This window comes from Martes martes (genome assembly GCF_963455335.1).
Source record: "Martes martes genome assembly, chromosome: 3".
NCBI lineage: Eukaryota > Metazoa > Chordata > Mammalia > Carnivora > Mustelidae > Martes > Martes martes.
In genome coordinates, this window is record NC_137890.1 from 129,710,251 (window position 1) to 129,730,351 (window position 20,101).

At 40.4% G+C, this 20,101-nt stretch overlaps 1 protein-coding gene across 1 annotated transcript in view; it reads right to left on the reverse strand.

The window, feature by feature from the left end:
• Positions 1 to 1,515: 1,515 nt before the first annotated feature.
• The window catches only part of GORASP2 (golgi reassembly stacking protein 2), a 35,186-nt gene continuing 16,600 nt past the window's right edge, over positions 1,516 to 20,101 (reverse strand). The window contains exons 2-10 of the mRNA XM_080798657.1: positions 17,614 to 17,694; positions 16,328 to 16,531; positions 15,518 to 15,604; positions 14,227 to 14,357; positions 11,116 to 11,248; positions 9,097 to 9,220; positions 5,370 to 5,456; positions 4,164 to 4,274; positions 1,516 to 2,572 (exon numbers count right to left, since the gene is read on the reverse strand). Of these exons, the coding sequence (XP_080654783.1) occupies positions 2,232 to 2,572; positions 4,164 to 4,274; positions 5,370 to 5,456; positions 9,097 to 9,220; positions 11,116 to 11,248; positions 14,227 to 14,357; positions 15,518 to 15,604; positions 16,328 to 16,531; positions 17,614 to 17,694 (1,299 nt within the window). The 3' untranslated portion in view covers positions 1,516 to 2,231. The remainder of the gene's footprint in view (positions 2,573 to 4,163; positions 4,275 to 5,369; positions 5,457 to 9,096; positions 9,221 to 11,115; positions 11,249 to 14,226; positions 14,358 to 15,517; positions 15,605 to 16,327; positions 16,532 to 17,613; positions 17,695 to 20,101) is intronic.

The following is a 20,101-nucleotide window of genomic DNA, read 5'->3' on the forward strand; positions in this document are numbered from 1 at the left end:
GACTGCAGCTGCCACCTGGGTCCGCGGAATAACAATGGAAATGGAAGTGGACCCTGTAGAACTCCAGATGGGAGCTGGTCTCAGACACTGCCACGGACAGGCCCTGCCTTGGCCAGACTACCTCCAATGGGCTGTCTGAACACAGGAGAAATGAACTTTAAGTCACCATGATTTGTAGAATATTTGTGATAATGGAGTTTATTCCAAACTAATGTCCTCCCCTATCACTGCCTCATGGTCCTCTTGTGTGCACTTAGGGACACAGGGTGATAGAGGGGGTTCAAAGGTCATTCTGACTGCACGTGATCCTCCCCACAAAGGCTGGCCAGAGAGCGCCTTGCCACAGTTATAACACTTATTCTGGGGGGCCCCTGAGGCCTGATACCCCCCAGGTTCCCTCCCTCACACGGCCACAGTAAGTGACGTCCTGCCAGGGACACTATCCTTTACATCCCTGTTTCTGGTCCCAGTGCAGGATGTGCTCCTATTTAACACTGAAACTGGTTTTCTTGAAGGAAGCGAAGCATATCTAAAATAACTGTTTTGGCCGTCAGAAAGACCCAGTGAGCCCACACAGGCCACACCTGTGCCCATCTCCCAAACAAGTGCTAAGAATCCCTCCTGCCCCAGAGCTTAGTGTTTTAGATATGCTTATGGACATTTTCCTGGGAAGATGGCCCAGGACTGTCATCATTTTCAAATGAGACAAGAGGTAAGTGATTACTGGAAGAACTGCTGGTTTGTTGTTTTTTTTTTTAATCACTTTTAAACCTTAAAATTTATTTACTTGCCTTCCACTAAGGTATCTCTTCAACATTTAAAAAAAAAATGACTATCTTTTAGAATGCAATAACAACTTGCTCAACTGCCTCCTAATCTAGAAAGTAAAAAAATGTAACATTTAAATATGCTTGTGAATATTTTTTCTACCTGTCAGAAGGTCTTCTCCAAAAACAGGATTGTTAATTGAGAGGAATATTCTAGAAAGATTTACAATGCAAACAGGAAGCTATACTCAGAGCTGAAGTCTTCTTTTACCATTTAGCTTTACGTACAAACGTGGCTCCAGCAACGGATATGACCTAAACAATGGCTGGTACGGAGGCCTCTATTAGGGACACTGGTCGGTGCTGCTAGGTCTAGTTTCTGGCTGAGGAGGTGAAGGTCAAGCACATGAGCTGCTCCCTTAGCAACATTCATGCTACTATCAGGTCAGTAACCAATGAACCTCTTTCGTCTTAGTTAAAAAACAGATATAATATGCATTTAATTTCATTCAATAAATCAATTCCACTTAACTTACCATCTCTTAGAAAACTTAGGAAAAAGCAAACATAAGACATGAAAAATTACATTAAAGATCTGTGACATCCCAGAGAGGAACAAGTGCATACACGGTAATTCCTTCTCATTTAAATGCACCACAAGAAGAAAAATAAAATTACTGTAATTTATTGCTGTATCTAGCTGTTCCAGTAGAGCTATAATAAGTAGCCACAAAGTGCCACCTTCTGGTTTAAAACTGTGCAACATCTCCTTTATTTCTTTTTAAATGCCATTTTATGGTGGACGTATAAAGCAACAGCAGCAGTTACAAAATGTTGTCTGAGTAATTCTGAGAGCTCTAAACAAAGATCTGTGTACAGGCTGAATAAAAAGATGTTCGATTCATAGTGCACACTGTTTAACTTTAACATACATCTTTAGTTGGAATTTTCGTGTAAACCTTTAGAGAGATGTGACTCACAGAGACCAAAAGTAAAATAGCTTCTCCTTTTACGATTTAGTGAGGTGGTCTGCATTCTCAAAAACGATTTACAAAATACGAGAAATGTTGCGTGTGAGTACTAGGCATAAAATATTCTGTTTTCTTACAGAAGGAGCAGCAGGGGGACAGGGAGCCTAGTGGATGCCCTGTCACCACCCTTCCCAAAGATGTATACCCCCAAGAATGGCAGTGGAAACCTGGCAGCAAGCCACTCTCACAATTCTTTTTGGTTGTTTTAAAATACAAACACTCTCCAACATTTCCCTCCCCAGCCTGTGAGCACCACCCCGGCCTGGCAGGATATAAGCCCACGTCCTCTTCCTCAGTTTTCCCCTTAGAATTATTTACAGGATGCCTACAGGTACGGTACAAACTAGGATGAAATTAATGACAGTTTGCATTTCCAGACACGCTCCCGTGGTTAAATAAGCCCACCACGCTGACTCCGAAGACCGCTTCAAAGCTAGGGTGACTCGGAGGCACTCGCATCCGTAACCGCAGAGACAGGCTTCTCGCTGGCTGGGGTGGGTTCGCAGCCTCTGTCCTCAACAGTGCTGGGGGCCTTGGGGGCGGGGGGCGTCACATCCACAGCGGGTGCGGAGGCAGCGTCTGCCCTTGCAGTGGTCGTGACAGGGTCGGAGGGTGGGCTGCCGGTGGGTGGGAGGGAGGACAGCAGCTCCCCTGAGCTTGCTGCAGAAGACACCTCTGGAACCAAAGGGAATGACGGGAGGAACTCGGATGGCATGGGGAGAGGTGCAATGCCAGATAAGTTTCGGGGAGGCAAGGAAGGAAGAGGTGGCAAACCTAGGACAGAAATGGCAGAGATCATACATCCTACCAGCACTAAAAAGGCAGCAGTCATCATCACAAGAGTGTATTTGCATTTCACCAGAGAACCGAAGCCGAGGAAGGGCAACACGCATCACAATCCCTGCTTGTCCCCAGCTGGAGGCCACTCCAGACCTAAATATCCACGGCCAGACCAGCTGGCCAGGAGGCAAAGTTCCGGGCTTCTAGACTCCAAAACCCCCATGTGACTCGGCCAGTTCCGAGAAGAAATGATTCTCCCAGTTAGGACAGACAGAAGCCTGCCCAGCAGGCAATGCTACTACACTAGCATTGGATGGGGGGGCTCCCAGTCCCCCGGCCAACTGTAAGTTGAGTCAGAGCTGCCCTCTCGACAGACAACAGAAGGAGGACAGGGAGCCAACGCTGAGGGGAGGCGAGGAAGGGAGGAGCTTGTCGTGTAGCCCCCACTCCCCATTAGCCTCACCGAAAGTACCCAGCCTCTCTTCAAGCCCTGTGACTGATAACCATTAAACTTGGTGGGTTTACTGTGATGATTTCAAAGTGCACAATGAAGGAGTACTACTTCTTTAAGAAACAAGGAAAGGTAGAACGTACAACATGTTCAGAGCAACCACTGGGCTGGTTAAACCCTTGATGCACTTAAGAGTCTGTTAATTTGGGAAAAGGGTGGAAGAAGCCAAGAATACGGGGGCATAAAAGAAAAAACAAAGGGAGCACTAAGACAGGTTAACGTTAGACTTTACAGTCTTCATTTACTTTTTAAACCACTGTCCTGAAAAGCAAACGGGTTAATGAAGGCAGGTAATGAGTACACCCAGAGAGGGGGTGGTACATCTGGGCCATTATGACCCAGACAGAAACATGACAGTGTACACTCACTGACATTACTCATGTGCCTACCTACGGAAATTAGAAATGAATATCCCTGACCTGCGGCCACCTCCAAGTTAAAGGTAATGTGGATAATCATTAACTACAAGAGCAGATCTGTGGGACACTCTGCTGCTTCAATCCCATCAGTGTATAAAATCAGAGCCGAAGGACTTGATATTGGCTAGCTTAACTATTTGTAGCTAAAATCTCAACAGTTTTTGTTATAAAAATATCTGTTAATAAGAGAGAATATTTATCAAATAACAAATGCAGCCAGCTGAGCCAGGATGAGGGTTTCATAGCCCAAGGTCCTGGGCCTGAGTGCTCAAAAGCACCACTGGGGGCAGCCGCCCACGACAGGAGAATGGCAGGGAGTTCATTCACCTCCACTGGAGGGACTGAACCCCTTCCATCTAAGTCAGTGACGGCAGCGCCACAACACTGTTCTCTTTCTGCAGACGGCCTTTAAGGTACTCGGGCTGTTGGGTACAAGGAGAGGAAAATGGAGAAGAGGCAGCCACGTAGAGGACAATCACAAAAACATTCTTCTTCCTCTTCTTTTTAAGTAAAAAAGATTAATATTTATTTGAAGCAGCTGAAATTTGTTGAACTGATCTACCCTTTCTGGAAAAAAGTGCAATAGAGGATTTGCTTTCCTGGATAAAAGCTTTTTATTAGCCAGAGTCCTAGGAAGGCAGGATGGGCAACATACCCGGGTTCACGAGTTCCGGTAAGCTGACGCCTGGCATGACGTGCGGTGTGGGGAGATTGAGGTTGGGGAGGGCAGGCAGGTTAGGCAGTCCTGTGGGTAAAGGCATCAGACCTAGAGAGAAGGCAGAGAATAAAAGGTAAACCACTCCCTCTGGGAAAAACGTTTCATCCTTGTGTTCTGAAACAAGTACTACCCACTTCAAAGCGAGAACACCAGAAGTCCACTTGCTGGCTGGCAGCTCTGTGTTCTAACATTAACAGTAACCAGAGCGAAACAGCTCACTTCAGCAAACTGTCTTTCTGTAGCTCCGTGATTAGGTGGCTAAGTAAGGCTTAAAACCCATCCACATACTTCCAGACCTGAGAGCCAGAATGAAGATGGCCTGAGTGTGGTGGAGAAAGGGCTGATGTGGCTCAGCAAGGGCGGGAGTAAAAGCAACTTAGCTTCTCTTTGATGGCGGAGGTTTACAGTGCCTCCCACTTTTCAATTTTTTTTCTGAAATAACTTCAGACTTACAGTTGCAAAAGTTTATACAGAAACCCCCTATATACCTTTCCCTCAAGTTTCCCACGTGTCAACATTTTACCACACTTCACCATTGCGTGTGTGTGTGTCTACACACTTGGTTCATGGCTTCATATGTGTATGTAATGACCTCTTTAGTCATACAATTAAAGGTTTTCACAATGCAAGTATATTTGAGCCCTCAAATAGTATTTGATTGCTACCTGATGAATAAAGACACTTGGTTGTCACTAGGAACCGTAAGAGAAAGAAACAAAAATCTAACTTATGTTAGAGCTTCTGAAGAACGTGATAGGGAATGCTCTCTTTCAGGACACAACATTTATTCACAGAGACGACTGACAGCCCTAAGGAAGCCCAGAAGGACAGACTTTTACATGCTGCTTCTTCCTGCCTCACGCTGTACTGGTGGGGTAGCAGGCAGAGGATAAGGAGCCTGAGGCTCAGCCGCCAACAGCTGGTAATGGACAGCTCAGTGACATCTGCTCTCATTTATCAGAGTTACAGCAAAGGTAAAAGGAGATTTAAAGACTTCTTTTTTTTTATTAATTATTTTTATTGATTTAAAGACTCTTTGAAAGTCACCACAAAGGTCTAAGATTTTTTTTTCCTTTTTTTTAAGATGCACAATATTAGTCATGCTATTATTAATACACGCACCTCTCGTCTCCGGCTGCTTACCTGGTAATGTAGTAGCTGGGTTCATTGGTGGCACAGAAGTAAGGGACTGGTTTACTTGTGGTGGCAATAATGGTACTGTTGGGACACCTGAAACGAATTTAAAAAAATTTCTAACGAATTCAGTTGACAAAGAATGGACAGACTTTTTTAGGACAGTCGTCAGTGCCCTTCCTTCCCCACCATGGTAAGGCCTTCATTCAGTCCTGGTTTCTAGCTGCTTCCCTGTCTTAGCTGATCTACATACTCTGCCTATGGCCTTTAGTGATGACTGTTAGCAGAGTCTGGCCTAACAGGTGTAGGAGGCTCTGCAAACCCACCCCAGCTAAGTCCTCTGGACAAGAGTTTTACATCTGACCTAAGCAGGGATAGATTAGAAAATTGTTTTAGAAATTCAGAAATGGGGGTGCCTGGGTGGCTCAGTGGGTCAAGCCTCTGCTTTCGGCTCAGGTCATGATCTCAGGGTCCTGGGATCAAGACCCACATTGGGCTCTCTGCTCAGCAGAGAGCCTGCTTCCCCTTCTCTCTCTGCCTCCCTCTCTGCCTACTTGTGATTTCTCTCTGTGTGTCAAATAAATAAAATCTTAAAAAAAAAAAATTCAGAAATGGGATTCCAGGATTCCAGTCAATCTCTCCTGGGCTCCTGAACTAAACGCCACATAAACCGAGGGCTTCTAGGGGCAGCGGGGGCATGTGCCCTGTGAGAGAATGGATGCCAGTCTGTGAAAAGGGAGAGTCATGAGGACGGCCTGAAAGAGATGAGAGTATGAGGGCCTAAAGAGATGGAGAGAATGACCTGGCTTCCCGAATTTCCATTTCTTTCTGATAGGAAATGGATGGATTCTGTGACCTTCCTCTGAAGTCTTTTTACTAATGCTAGCTTGAGGAAGTTATGTTCTTCAAATACAAGTAAGTCTTAGGATACTACATAATAAAGGTTATCTATTAATGTTTACCACCTACTCATGTGAGAGGTTTTGCTGTCCAAACAATAGTAACAATATACATGGATTCCAGATTGTCTTATAGAAATTTGCTTAAATATGGTAAGCAGGAATGAATTGTGCCTAAAAAGCATGAAGGAACCCTTTCCAGATAGTTATTTAGTTTTCTGCAGAAATGGAGGTAAAAAGTTGGGTAGCTGATATGTTCATCCATTCAAGGTTTTGGGGGGCACCTACTATATGCTGGACACTGTTCTAGGCCCTGATGCACTCTACAGCATAACGAAATGACAAATCATGACCTGTAGGATATATTCTAATGAGGGGAAGGAAAACGGAGTCTGATATTGAGCAAGTAAAATACACAGCCTGTAAAATGGTGTGAGTTCTCTGTAGAAACAGCAAGCAGGGGACGGGACAGGAAGCATAAGAGAGTGTATAAAAATGGAGAGAGTATATAAAAATAAGGGAGTATATAAAAAATAAAAAATTAATGTCCTTTCCAAAGGATATATTCATTTTCTAAAATTTTATAATCCCCAAATTTCCAAATCCATATATACATATATATTTTTAAGACACTTTTTAACGTTTCTACAGTTACAAACTGGGCTACTCTGCAGCAATTTAATTAAAAATAAAGACAGGTAAGTAACAAAAAAAAATGGGTTCTCACATGTTATATGTTGCTATAATATTCAATTTTTAAACCACTTTTCTCTAAGTTGAAAATGTTGATTTTAGTCTTTTCTGAGCAACTGACTGACATTTCTGTCTTTTAATATTCAAGAAGCCATTTCTCTACAGTGTAACAAGGCCAGGGATCTCAGTGCCTGTGCTTCTAAGACAAGTGTAACTATAATGTAATGAGGGAAGATTTAAAATGTCAAAAAGAAACTGCAATTTGAGGAGAGATGTCAGAAGAGCTCTGATACGGCACTGGAACACTTACTCTAAAAGAGGAAAGAGTTATTCAGACAGAGAGCGGTCTGCTGCTGTGGGCGTTACACCAGCCCACCTGTACTAAGTCTATTCAGGAATAAACTAGAAGACCATCTGATGGAATCTAAGAAAAAGAAATCACAATATGAAAAAGGATTCCAACACCGCTCAATTGAAATAAACTTTAAATTCCCTCGCAACTGTATCTATGACTTATATTGACGACATTAGTATTTCATTTCATCTAGGAAATGTTCTAAACCTGGATTGTGGTCATGACCTCACAACTCCATAAATTTACTACAAATCATGGAACTGCATACATACAGTGACTTAATTTTATGGTACGCAAGTTACATTTCAAAAAAGCTGGGAAGAAAACAGCAAAGGGTAGAGGGTAGAAAAGCAGGTCACCATAGTGCAGACTGGTGAGGCTGGGTGGTGGTGGTGGGAGGGGGTGGTTCATAATACCATGCCATCTACCTTAGGCTATGTCTGAAATTTTAAATTCTAAAAAATTGAAATTTTACATTTTATCTAGAAAAACACATCTTTGGGAATGAAAATGAAGACTGAAAAGGGCTGGAACTTGAACCTAGGGGACCAAGTGTAAAAATCATACCATTGACCTTAACTGCATCTTGGTGAATCCATCTCTTTTAAGTCCATTCCAGAACAAAGGACAAAGGGAAACGTGAACAAATCGTGAACACAAATATTAAAAGGAGCTCAAGAATAAAAGGTATTAATGAGATAAAACTAAACTATGTATTTCTTTCACTTAACATTTATTGAGTAGGAATATACTCTTGGTTTTATGAAGAAACAAAATCAGGAAACAGGTGATTTTTAAAAAGGCAACAGATAAATAAACTCAACCAACATACCAAGTTAAGATCTATTATCATGTGACCAAGCAATCCCAGGCCTAGGAATATAACCAAAAAAATGAAGACACAGGTTCATGCAAAAACTTGTACATAAACATTCGTAGCAGCATTATTCCTAACAGCCAAGAAGCAGAAACAACCTAAATATCCCACAACTGATAGATAAATAACAATATGGCACGTTCACATGATGGAACATTAACTAGCCGCAGAAAGGAAGTATTACTACATGCTACCACATGAATGAACCTTGAAAACATTATTCTAAGTGGAAGAAGTCAGTCACAGAAACCATGCATATTGCATGAAACGTCTGGATTAGGCAAAAATACAGAAAGAGAAATAAGATTAGGAATGGTCTAGGCCTGAGGGGTTGGGGAAAAACAGTGAGGGGCTGACAGGGCATAGGGTTGCTTTCGGGGTAATGAGATGTTCTAAAATTGACTGACGTGATGGGTGCACAACTTTGCAAATACAGAGAAATAAATCCCACTGCATTATGTATTTTAAACGGGTGACTTGTATGCTATGTGAACTGTGTATCAATAAAGCTATTGGAAAAAAACTAAAACAAAAAAGGACTGTATGGGTAGAATAAGAAGTAAGAAAAGGGAGGAAGACATGCATGTGTCCCCTGCGCAAGACTGAAACCCCAGGGAGAATGGTGTCTTGCTCCCGTTTCTATCTCCAGTGTTTACTACCCAGGGGATACTGCAAACATCTGCTGAGTAAAGAGACAATTAAACAGAACTGAAAGGTACAGTCCTGACTCTACAACTTGTCCAAGCTAAGAGAAGTCCCGACTCTAAAATACACTAAGAGGTTTAAATGCAGAGTGTATTTACAGTTTTCAAAGTACACCGGCATTAAGTTCTAAAATTCTATAGCCAGAGACGAAAAAGAGTATCATGTAAAACAAAGTGGGCTGAAAAGAGAATAGATTTTTCTGCACACCTGTACTGAGAACATTACTGACAGCCGGTGGAGTTGAGCTAATAGAAAGTCCAGACAGACCCTGTTCAATTTCTGTAGTTCCCGGTGGTGACAAAGATGGAGGATTAACTGAGGACAGCTGGACCTACCAAAAAAAGAAGGAAAGAAAAAAATTACTCAAGTTTACTTGAAAGGACATACAGATATTGTCTCTGATTGTTCCTACAGATACTTTTTTTAAACAAAAGTTTTTATTTAAATCCCAGTTAATACACAGTGTAATATTAGTTTCAGTTGGAGAAAAGTGATTTAACACTTCTATACGTCACCTGGTGCTCATCATGAGTGCCCTCCTTAATCCCCATCACCTGTGTCACCCAACCTCCACCTTCCCCTCTGGTAACCATCTGTTTATTCTCTATAGTTAAGAGTCTGTTTCTCAGATTGCCTTTTTTTCTTTTTTGTTTGCTCATTTGTTTTATTTCTTAACAGATACCTTTTTTGATCAAACTAGCTGTCAGAAGTTTTACCTGGGACTTCTGCCTTCAGACACTCCTTCCTATTTCTGTTACATGTCAAAGCCCAATCTCCCCGTCGTGTCACTTCCAGTCTCTTGATAATGTGGCATCTCCCCCCTCACACACACTACTCTAGACGGAGATTCTCCTCTTTCCTCCTTCATAGCTGTCCCCAAATCATTTTACTCCACCTTTCCTTTACTCTGAGTTCTCAGCCAGTTTTTAACTTTCACTGTTCACGGAAGAAATCAGCTCAGAAGTCTTAATACCATGATAGCATCCTTGGAAGTTTCTCAAGATTCTAACCTCGTGAGTCCATCTTATCTTCTCTCACCAGTGAATGAATGTGGCAGCCAGACCTCTACCTTCCGGGGTGCAGGAGGGTTAAGTAAGTCTACATGGATTCTACAGATGGGTGGTTTCACCTCTGGATACTCCCAACTTCTGCCAACTCCAGTGCCCCCTGGCACAATCCAACACAACTTGCATTCTGGCTCTTTTCCCTAGCTGCCATTTCACCCTCTGGTCTTCTCAAACTCCCCACAAGCTTAAAACTGGGGCAGAAACCACTGATGAGGAGCAGCAGACACGGTGGTAGGAATCTAAGCATGAAATGACATGGGCTCTGGCCATCGGCCAAAGGCAGGGGTGGAGAGTGAGGAAAGGTTCCACTTCTCTAGCTCCTCTTCACTTTCTCTAGAACTCGGGATGGCCAAACCGTGTACCAGAAAATGAGAGTGGTGGCAGCACTGTCTTTACAATGGTAGCATTCCCTTCCCGATGTTCGGTTCTTACTTATTCATGCAGACAAGAAAGTTAATGTCCTGTGAGACTTGCATAGAAAACACTTTAAAAGTCTATAAGCCTGTGCAAATATCTTATTCCTTAAAAAGCCTCACTTTGATCCTGTAATAGTTCCCACACAGCATCTTGCTCTGCTTTCTCATTTAAGTTTCTTGAAACACTAAGCACCAGCTCTCATCATCACCTTATCACCCATGTTTGCCCTCCGTCCCCTGTGGTCTGGTAACTGCACCCTGCCAGTCTCTGAAATGCTCTCACCCAGGACATGTGTTTTTCAGTCCTCTCACCTGACTTCTCTCAGCACCTCAGAGTCGACATGCCTTCTTTCTTGAAGCTCTGTCCTTCCTTAGGATTTCTTCTGAGCTCCCTTTGCTGAATCCCCTTTCTGCCCATCCATTTAAATATTAGGAATGTTCAAGATTCCAGACTCAGTCCTCTGACCACCCGTGCCCAATCCCTTGACAATTTTTATCACTGTTCACATTAAGCTAAATTACCCTCCCTTTGCTGAGGATTGCCAAATCTATATCTCTAGTCTTATCCTTGTTCCTGAAATCCAAATCCACAGACTAGCCATCTGGCTATCATACAGGAACTTCATATTTACCTCCTCATCTGCCCTATCGCCTTCAGGGCTACCCCCCCCACCGCCCCCCACAGACACCTGATTTGTTTTACTGGAAATTGTGTGATGTCACCAGTAGTGAAGTTATCTTACCTCTGTAAACCCATCTTTAAGAGGAGTAATAGGTGTACCAGTCATCTGTCCGGGAAGAGAAATTTTCTTCCCTTCTTCAAATGGGCGTGTTGGTATTCGATGCAAATAACCATATCCAATGCCGCATCCTAGGCTACGAAAATATTTTTTTTTTCTTGAAGTTATTGTTATCAACCATAGCTTGCATTTCTCTGAGGTTTTGAAATACAAAACCGATTTCCATTCTTTTAAATAACGTCATCCTATCAGAGCTCTTTCCTGACCACCCTTTATAAACAGCACCCTTCCCTCCACCAGACATTACCCTTACTTTCCTTTATTTTTCTTATTTATTTATTTATTTGACAGATAGAGATCACAAGTAGGCAGAGAGGCAGGCAGAGAGAGAGGGGGAAGCAGGTTCCCTAAGCAGAGAGCCCGATGCGGGGCTCGATCCCAGGACCCTGGGATCATGACCTGAGCCGAAGGCAGAGGCTTTAACCCACTGAGCCACCCAGGTGCCCCTCCTTTATTTTTCTTCAAGCATTTATCATCATCTAACACACTGCACATTTATTTATTTTTTGTCTCCCCCAATAAAATGTTAAGGTCCTTCAGGGCAGAGACCTCATCTTGTTTACTGCCGTAACAGTTCCTGGCACACGGCAGACAGTCATTATTTGCCTAATGAATGACATATAGCCTTTCCACTGAAGAGCTCCAAGCACTTCTGTACGATGATGTCATTTACACAGCCCGAAGTTCTATTTCAGAACCTGACACAAATCAATCCAAATTAATCCAGATTCCTTCTACTTCATCCTCCCACTGCCACCAGAGGCATCTTTTTAATAAGACATAATCACACTGCTTCTTTTCATAGTCTGCTGGCCTCCCAAGATTCTGTTTTCCTTCTTTCCTTTGGAGAATACGTCTCTGTGTTCTGTGCAGTGCTGGTGGGACTGCCCATCAGGGGGCCTTGTCCAAACCAAGGAATGGTTCATAACCCAAAGCAGGCCAATCTACCTCTCCTGCCCATGGCTGCAAAACTTGGGAGTGACAGAAAAAACAGAAATGGCTTCATCGCTTCAGAAGAATACTAATGAAAACTGCTCATTTCCTTCCTCTGTAACTCCCCAGCGGTGCTGAGTTCTGTCATTCCCATGTCTGATACTTTAGCTGTTTCTCTGATTATACGAGCAACTCCACAGCAGTAAACTCATGTTTGCTTATGACAACAACAGTTGGTTTCTTCTGTTTGGAACCAACGACCGCCTCCACAGGTACAGTGATTTAGAGTCCCACTGCCCGGGGTATATCCAAATTTTTGTCCATGGTAAGTTCTTCACAATCAGATTCCACCTTAGGTTTCTACCAAGATTGCTTTTATCTCCCAAACTACTTGATACTTTCTGAGAGGGCCACGCACAGTTATCTTTGTGCCTCTCTCCTGCCAAGGCATCTATTATTTCTGTGGATACTACCACCACCAAAAGCTGGGAGAGCATGCAGTGGCCAACTCCAGCTCTTCCTAATCCAAATCTGATTTTACAATGATGTTTCATATTACAAAATTACTTACTTCTTGGCTCACTTTTCATCCTTTCTACCATCAAATCTGCAAAACTGAACTAGACTTGGACTGAGAGGAAGAAAGTAAGATTAAATAATTTAAACTCATCAATGATAGCCTTTCAGAGGCAGGCATTTAAAAACAAGGTTCTTGGAATTAGTGATGTTCTTTGCATCTGGACTTCACCATCTTCAGAATCTCTTCCTTGCACTTTTGATTCTGTTTACCAAGTACTCTTGTGATTTTAATCTGACCTGAGTATTCTTCTAACTGGAGAGGGGAAATATTTCTATTATAAACCAAATATTTGCCATGCTAATAAACACAGCAGCTTCTCTACAAATTTGGTTTAAATATGAGGCAGTCCCTCTGAAATGAGTCGATTTTGAATGCCCTGAGATCATATTTCTGTGTGTTTACAAACCTGGACAATGGAAAATAACTTGATCAAGAATTGCCCCAGACAGTCCAGATTCTTAAGGTGATACCTCTATCTATTTTCTCAAATTACAACAAGCTAGCATTCTGGTTGCAACATATAGTCAGCTACAGAATCTCAGGTAGTGTGGGGAAAGATATTATGAACAAACAGTTTCTTTCTCTGCCTGTCTCAACTAAGTCACTCTCTCCCCAGCAAATGCTAGAACTTTTATAAAGTATTTAGAAGGTTTCCAAACCCTAGGCTTTCCTCTAATTATGGCTTATACTCAATAATTCCTCAATTAAACAAGGCTTTCAATAATGAAAAACTTGTACAATTTAAACAACAGCTGAAAGACCTGAAGAAGCGACGTCAAGTCCTCATATTTGCTTCGCTTTGGCTTTTTGAAATTAGGGAAAATGACTTGATGAATGGTCCTGGAAAAATGATTTTCTACAGTTTGCTTCTCTGCTTGGCTTGATAATCTTTTTAAGCTACTTTTCTTCTTTTTTTTCTTTTAATATTTTATTTATTTGTCAGAGAGAGAGTGCACAAGCAGGGGGAGTGGCAGGCAGAGGGAGCAGCAGGCTACTCACTGAGCAAGGAGCCTGAATGTGGGGCTCTATTCCAGGACCCCATGATCATGACTTGAGATGAAGGCAAATGCTTAACCAACTGAGCCACCCAGGCATCCCTCTAAGTTGCTTTTTGTTGTTGTTGCAATTCTGTCTAATTTTTGCTTGAAATCAGTCATTTTTGAAAGCCAACAGTTTCCACAAATGGCTAAGAAATTTCCCCAACAGCTAGAGAAAGTTACACCTGTGTTACCCCATTGTTGGGGAAGGGAACTAGGAAAATAAAACTGAAAACTATTTTATTAAATGAAACAAGGCTGTTCGCTCTTAGATCAGTAAAGAAAGGACCGTAGTGTATACACATACCACACTACCTAAATATATGCTTTAAAAAAAAGGATTACTAGTTGATTACCAGTTTCAGGATTCTAGGTTAGCTCTTTCCTTTTCTCAACAGAAATCTTTTAATAAACGAATAACGTGTTTCAAAATAAAAGCAATGATTTTATAATATCTACTGGTAAGTTTAAGAAATCATAACTTTGTCTGAAAAATGGCCTTACCTGCCTTCTCCACCCCATGCAGAATTCGGTGTAATAATCACTTCTCGACAGTTATCAGTGTCTGTATTATACACATAAAGTTTCAGTGGTTTTGCTTCATGTGTTTCAATAAGGCTGAACAGATCTTCAGACTGTAGAAGCATCACAGGAGGAAAACATATTTATGTTACTCAACTTCAGAACAGTGAGTCTCAAACCTGGCTAATAGCAGAATAACCTGGAAAACTTTTAAAAAGTACAGATTGTAGGCCCTGCTGCTAGACATAAAATTCATTCCTTAAAACCAATACTCCAAACAAGATTTCAAATATTTTACCTATCTCCTATGTGCAGTGCTTTATCTCCACTTCCTTAAGACCTGGTCAGCAATTTTAGTAAAACTCTTCTACACCCAAATTCTATATATTCTGCTTTTACTTTTTATTATCTTCTTTTAAACATTTATTTCTTCATTTGAGAGAGAGCACAAGCGAGTGTGCACACAGGGTGGGAGGGAGGAGGGAGAGAATCTCAAGCAGACTCCCTGGGGAGCCTGACACAGGGTTCGATCTCACAACCCTGAAATCATGAGATCATGACGTGAACCAAAATTAAGACTCAGATGTTCAACTGACTGAGCCACCCAGGTGCCCCTACTCTTCATTATTAAGACCTGGTTATCTGGGCCTCTTATTTTTTTCTCATTTTCCATTTAGCAATATATACTTCCACTACCTAACAGACAAGGAAAGGGATCTAAAATAGCTGAGCCAAATTTGTTCCCGTAAAATAAGGGGAAGAGAAAATGAAATCAATAACCAAAATGGGCATCTGCTTTAGTCCTGAGGTACATGTAAGAGACTTTTATTTTTCAAGATTTATTTATTTGAGAGTGTGCTCACAAGAGTGAGAGGAGCAAAAGAGGGAGAGAATCTTCAAGGAGACTCCCCACTGAGCACAGAGCCCCACTTGGGGCTCCATCCCACGATCCCAAGATCATGACCTGGGCCAAAATCAAGAGCTGGACACTCAACTGACTGAGCCACCCAGGAACTCCTAGAAGAGATTTCTGTATATCATATACAAAATCTGTGCAATTGCCACATGGTATGTATTTTTCCCTACAGCTATACCTTATAGGACACCTCCCAGATGTTCTGTTTAACATCTATTTAACAGATGCATAAGTTATCTTGATTAGCAAAGACCTAAATTTCAACTCTAAATGTGAAGTATGTAAATACACTTCTGAACGTACACATTAATGAGGAAACGTTATGTAACTTTCATTATTAATAAACACACCAATTACCTCATTCATGACTGTATCTGCTCCAATGATATAATCACTGTGAGGTCTAAGACCTGCCAGTGCTGCGGGAGAATTTGATTCTACTTCCTAGAATAACACAAAAACACACCCCAAAATTAATGTACATAAAACAATCTTCCAAATTTACATTTCATAGTCCTTAACTTTAGTGATTTAAAAACCCCTTGTATTTCCTTTTCTTTTTTTTTTTAAGATTTTCTTTTATTTACTTTAAAGGGTGTACAAGTGGGGTAAGGAGCAGAGGGAGAAGCAGACTCGAGCAGGGAGAGAGAGAGCAGCAGGCTCCCTACTGAGCAGGGAGCCCAATGTGGGGCTTGATCTTGAGACTCTGGGATCATGACCTGAGCCGAAGGCAGACACTTAACTGAGCCACCCAGGCGCCCCATAAAACCCTTATGTTTCTATCTTGTTAGACATATCACATATCAGAAGCTATGGAAAAAATACATTTAAATCACAAGCATTAAGAATCACATATTTAATAAAAATTTAAAATATTTATTAATCTATTTCATTTTTTAAAAATATTTATTATTTCAGCTATCTGTAGCTATCTGCTTTGACATTTGTCCTTCTAATGGAGGAATCATGAGAAAAATAGTTCTTAGGCATCTGTATTTGTTTCTCTTCCAAAATCATTAAAATCTGTTAACCTACAGGAATGAATTCTAATTTTCAGAAACCAAAAATAGCCTAATAATAACACCTCTACAATCCAACTAAGATGGAGACAGCACCCTTCTACATCGTTTCGTAAACTGTAAGTAACAGCTCAGAGCTAATACCTACCAATACGTGCCAAACATTTTCATTTGCCCCATCAAAGCTGCAGAAACGAATGCTCACTCCCAGCAAGCCCTGGCCGCCCCACATGTTGCTGGGGGTGACAGATGTCTCTCGCAGCTCCAGTGTTTTACTACTGTAAATCAGCATTTTTACAGGCTTTTCAACATTTGCTTTCAGTAGATCCTTTAGAGTGTCATTGTCTTTATTCTGTGAAGACAAAGAAATCATTTTTCTTAATAAATAAAAACTTAATTAGCTTAAGCTAAGGCCCTATGGGAGTAATATTAATAATCAACATAAATAAAACATCCAACAGGTAAAGCTGCCACTAACATTCAAATGTTCCTTGAGGTGAAAGAATGTTGAAAATTAAGAATTCCTATGTTACCAACTTCAGACTTTCTTCTAATAGCAGACTATGGATTATGAATTTTGCAACCCAACATTATTTGAAGTGATCTAGGGTTTTAGTGCTAAAAAAACCAAAATATTCCATAAGAAGTCATATTACTAACAGAGTTGGTATGACTTTGATTTTAAAATCTAAGACATTTGCTGATGTTGTGGTTTAATTCTGGACAGCACTCCCAAATACACGTCTTATTTATTTACTGGAAACTGGCAGGAAAGAAAAATAGAAGCAGCATGTTAAATATTTCATTACATAAATGAATAAAGGCCCTTACATAGGAGATGCTGATAAATAATGAACAAAATCTTAAAACTGCTATAGAAAAAAAAAAAAGACAAGTAGCCATTGTTGTAAGAATTTCCTTTGGTGAAATTATAATTTTTTTCCTTTAAGATTTTACTACAAGTAAACTAAAAGCAACTTATAAAAGGTGGTTTTAATTCTGTACTTTTGGAACACACCTCTCTATCTGGTTCTAAAAACATTATTTATATATCATGAAATTTAGCTCCAAGCAAATTGATATGTTATTTGAGAAGGTGTCTTTACTAATTCAAGCATACAAAGGTCTGAAATCATTGAAAAAGCAAACTTTTTCATCTTATTTCTGCTTAAAAAAATGAAATATTCAACATAGAAAAGTGTCCTAATAAAAATATTAGGAGCTATTTTATTCTCCTACAATAATCACTGAAGGGTGAGGTATAGTATTCTGTATTAGACATTTTCATATTTCCTTACATAAGTTTTATAAACTGGTATCATACTCCATATAATGTTTATAACTAATATACAACCACCACAGATAATCTGAAAAAATTCCATTTTCAAAGGATTACAACACATTATAGTTGAAACTACAAAAAGCTTAACTTACTAATCTCGAACCATTAATAGAAACAATAAAATCAAAGAATGGCTCCAGTCCAGCTCTATGTCCTGGGGAATTTTCTTGTACCTGTAAAAACAAAGTGCCAAAAATGTAAAATACAAAGCTTAACTAAAAACTGTAAGCTAAATTTTAATACCTATCTATTTTCAGTAAAAATAGACTAATTTCACTGATAAGGAAATATAGGTAAAAACACATGAATTCTCTCATTTCTCGTCATCTCTCCCAGATGTGGCCCTTGTACCTCCCTAAATTCTACCCATTCTTCAAATTCATCCCATATATGAGGTTCTTTCTCTACAGTTCTATTTCACACCACCTACTTTTGGGGTGTCAACCTTTCTAGGATATAGCACATAACAGTCATCACAACTAAGGGACAAATTCAAATTAATTTAGCAAGCATTTATTCCACAACTACTACTGGTAAGGCACCATTCAATTACAAAACTAACAGGAACATAATTGCTGATGTCAAGATATTCACAATCTGTCAAGGAACAGAAAAGAAGAAGGGAAAACAGAGGACACGCAGCCCTCTAATAACTGTAATACAAGACCAACGAGTTTAAGAGCTATGATGGAGTTACAAAGTTCTAAGGAGAAAATTAATTCTGACTGAAGAAGCTTCACAGAAAAAAAAAAGAGATATCTGAACTGCGCTTTAAGTTGAGGGTTTTAAAGGTGAGGATAGATAAGAGGGACAAGTTGAAATATTGAGTAAAAATCTAGGAGTCTGAAAAAATGAAGTTAATATAATACAGCTAGACAACAGGATGGTGTGGGATAGAAATACAGAATTACAGATTTTGAAAATCAGAAAATCTACAATCCAGGGGGATCTTTAAACTGAAGTCTGTGTGGATGGCTTCGGGAACACTGCAGCTCCTGTAGTTATATGCAACATTTTATATGAATCAGCAGTTTTCTGGGTATAAAGATCCACAGCTTTCATTAGACTTTCAAAGGTCTTCTCCAAATAAAGTGCTAATACCACAGAATTTGTGTTGTTCCTTTATTTACAGGTGAAGAAACCATCCCATGATCTGCCTGTGGTCCTGCTGGCTCATGGTAGAGGTTAAACTCAGAAGTGTATCTTGCAACTATTAGTTCAGTATGAAGGCTGGAAAGAAAGCATGGAGCCAAACTTATACGGGACTTTTTTTTTTTTTTTGTACGATTTATTTATTTATTTGACAGAGAGAGAGAGAGAGAAAGCACAAGTATGCAGAGAGGCAGGCAGAGGGAGAGGGAGAAGCAGGCTCTCCACTGAGCAGGGAGCCCCATGTGGGGCTCGATCCCAGGACCCTGGGATCATGACCCGAGTTGAAGGCAGCCACTTAACCAACTGAGCCACCCAGGCAACGCTAGAGGGGACTTTAAATGGAAGACTAAGATTACTTAGATTCTCAACCACTCAAATATTTAGCATCCCAATTTTGAAACAGACTAAAATTTAACTATTAGGGACGCCTGGGTGGCTCAGTTGGTTAAGCAGCTGCCTTCGGCTCAGGTCATGATCCCAGAGTCCTGGGATCGAGTCCCGCATCGGGCTTCTTGCTCGGCAGGGAGCCTGCTTCTCCCTCTCCCTCTGCCTGCCTCTCTATCTGCCTGTGCTCATTCTCTCTGACAAATAAATAAAATCTTTAAACAAACAAACAAAAAATTTTAACTATTAAATTTTCTGAATTTACAGTAATAAAAATATTAGGCGCTATTAAGAGTAGTAATGACAGAACAACAAAAAATTTAAACAATACACTTTGCATTTCCTCTAAAATATTTTCATGTTTTAAGGACTTTTTGTTCTGACTGACATTATTTTATACTGTCAATACTATCCTATGAAAGCAAGGTTTGCCTTGATATTTGCAGGCTGATGATCTGTAATAGTCCTAACAATTCTAACAGTGAATTCTTAAGTTATCAAAATGATACACATTCATCCATACATAAATCTGTAGCTATCTGCACAGTAACAAATCATTTTAATGCTTTCAAAATGGAACCCAGATTGTTCCCAGAATCTGTTCCTCTAATACCAAACTTCTTGGAATAATGATACTTAATCTTGGATTAATAATACATTCATTAGTTCTTGAACTGATGCTACCTTTTATTTATTTAAAACCAAATTATACTATCATTACTTCTGAAGAAGTAAAACTAGGTCGTCTTCATCTGTCACAGTAAGAAACAGTTGTCCATTACAAAGATGGTTCAACGCTTAACGTACTTCAACCGTTTAATCTTGCTTTACATAAATTTTCCTGCAAATTTGGGACTACATCACTTTTGTAAATTAAACAAGTTAAATATCAAAGGGATTTATTCTTTACAAGTGTTAGCTCTAATGAAAATAATCAGCACATACTTGTTTAGTTTCCTTATAAGCACTTTTCTTAAATGAGGGATATTTTACATTCTACGTATTACCAAGCAAAACGTCTAGAACTCAAAGTAGCAGGCAGAT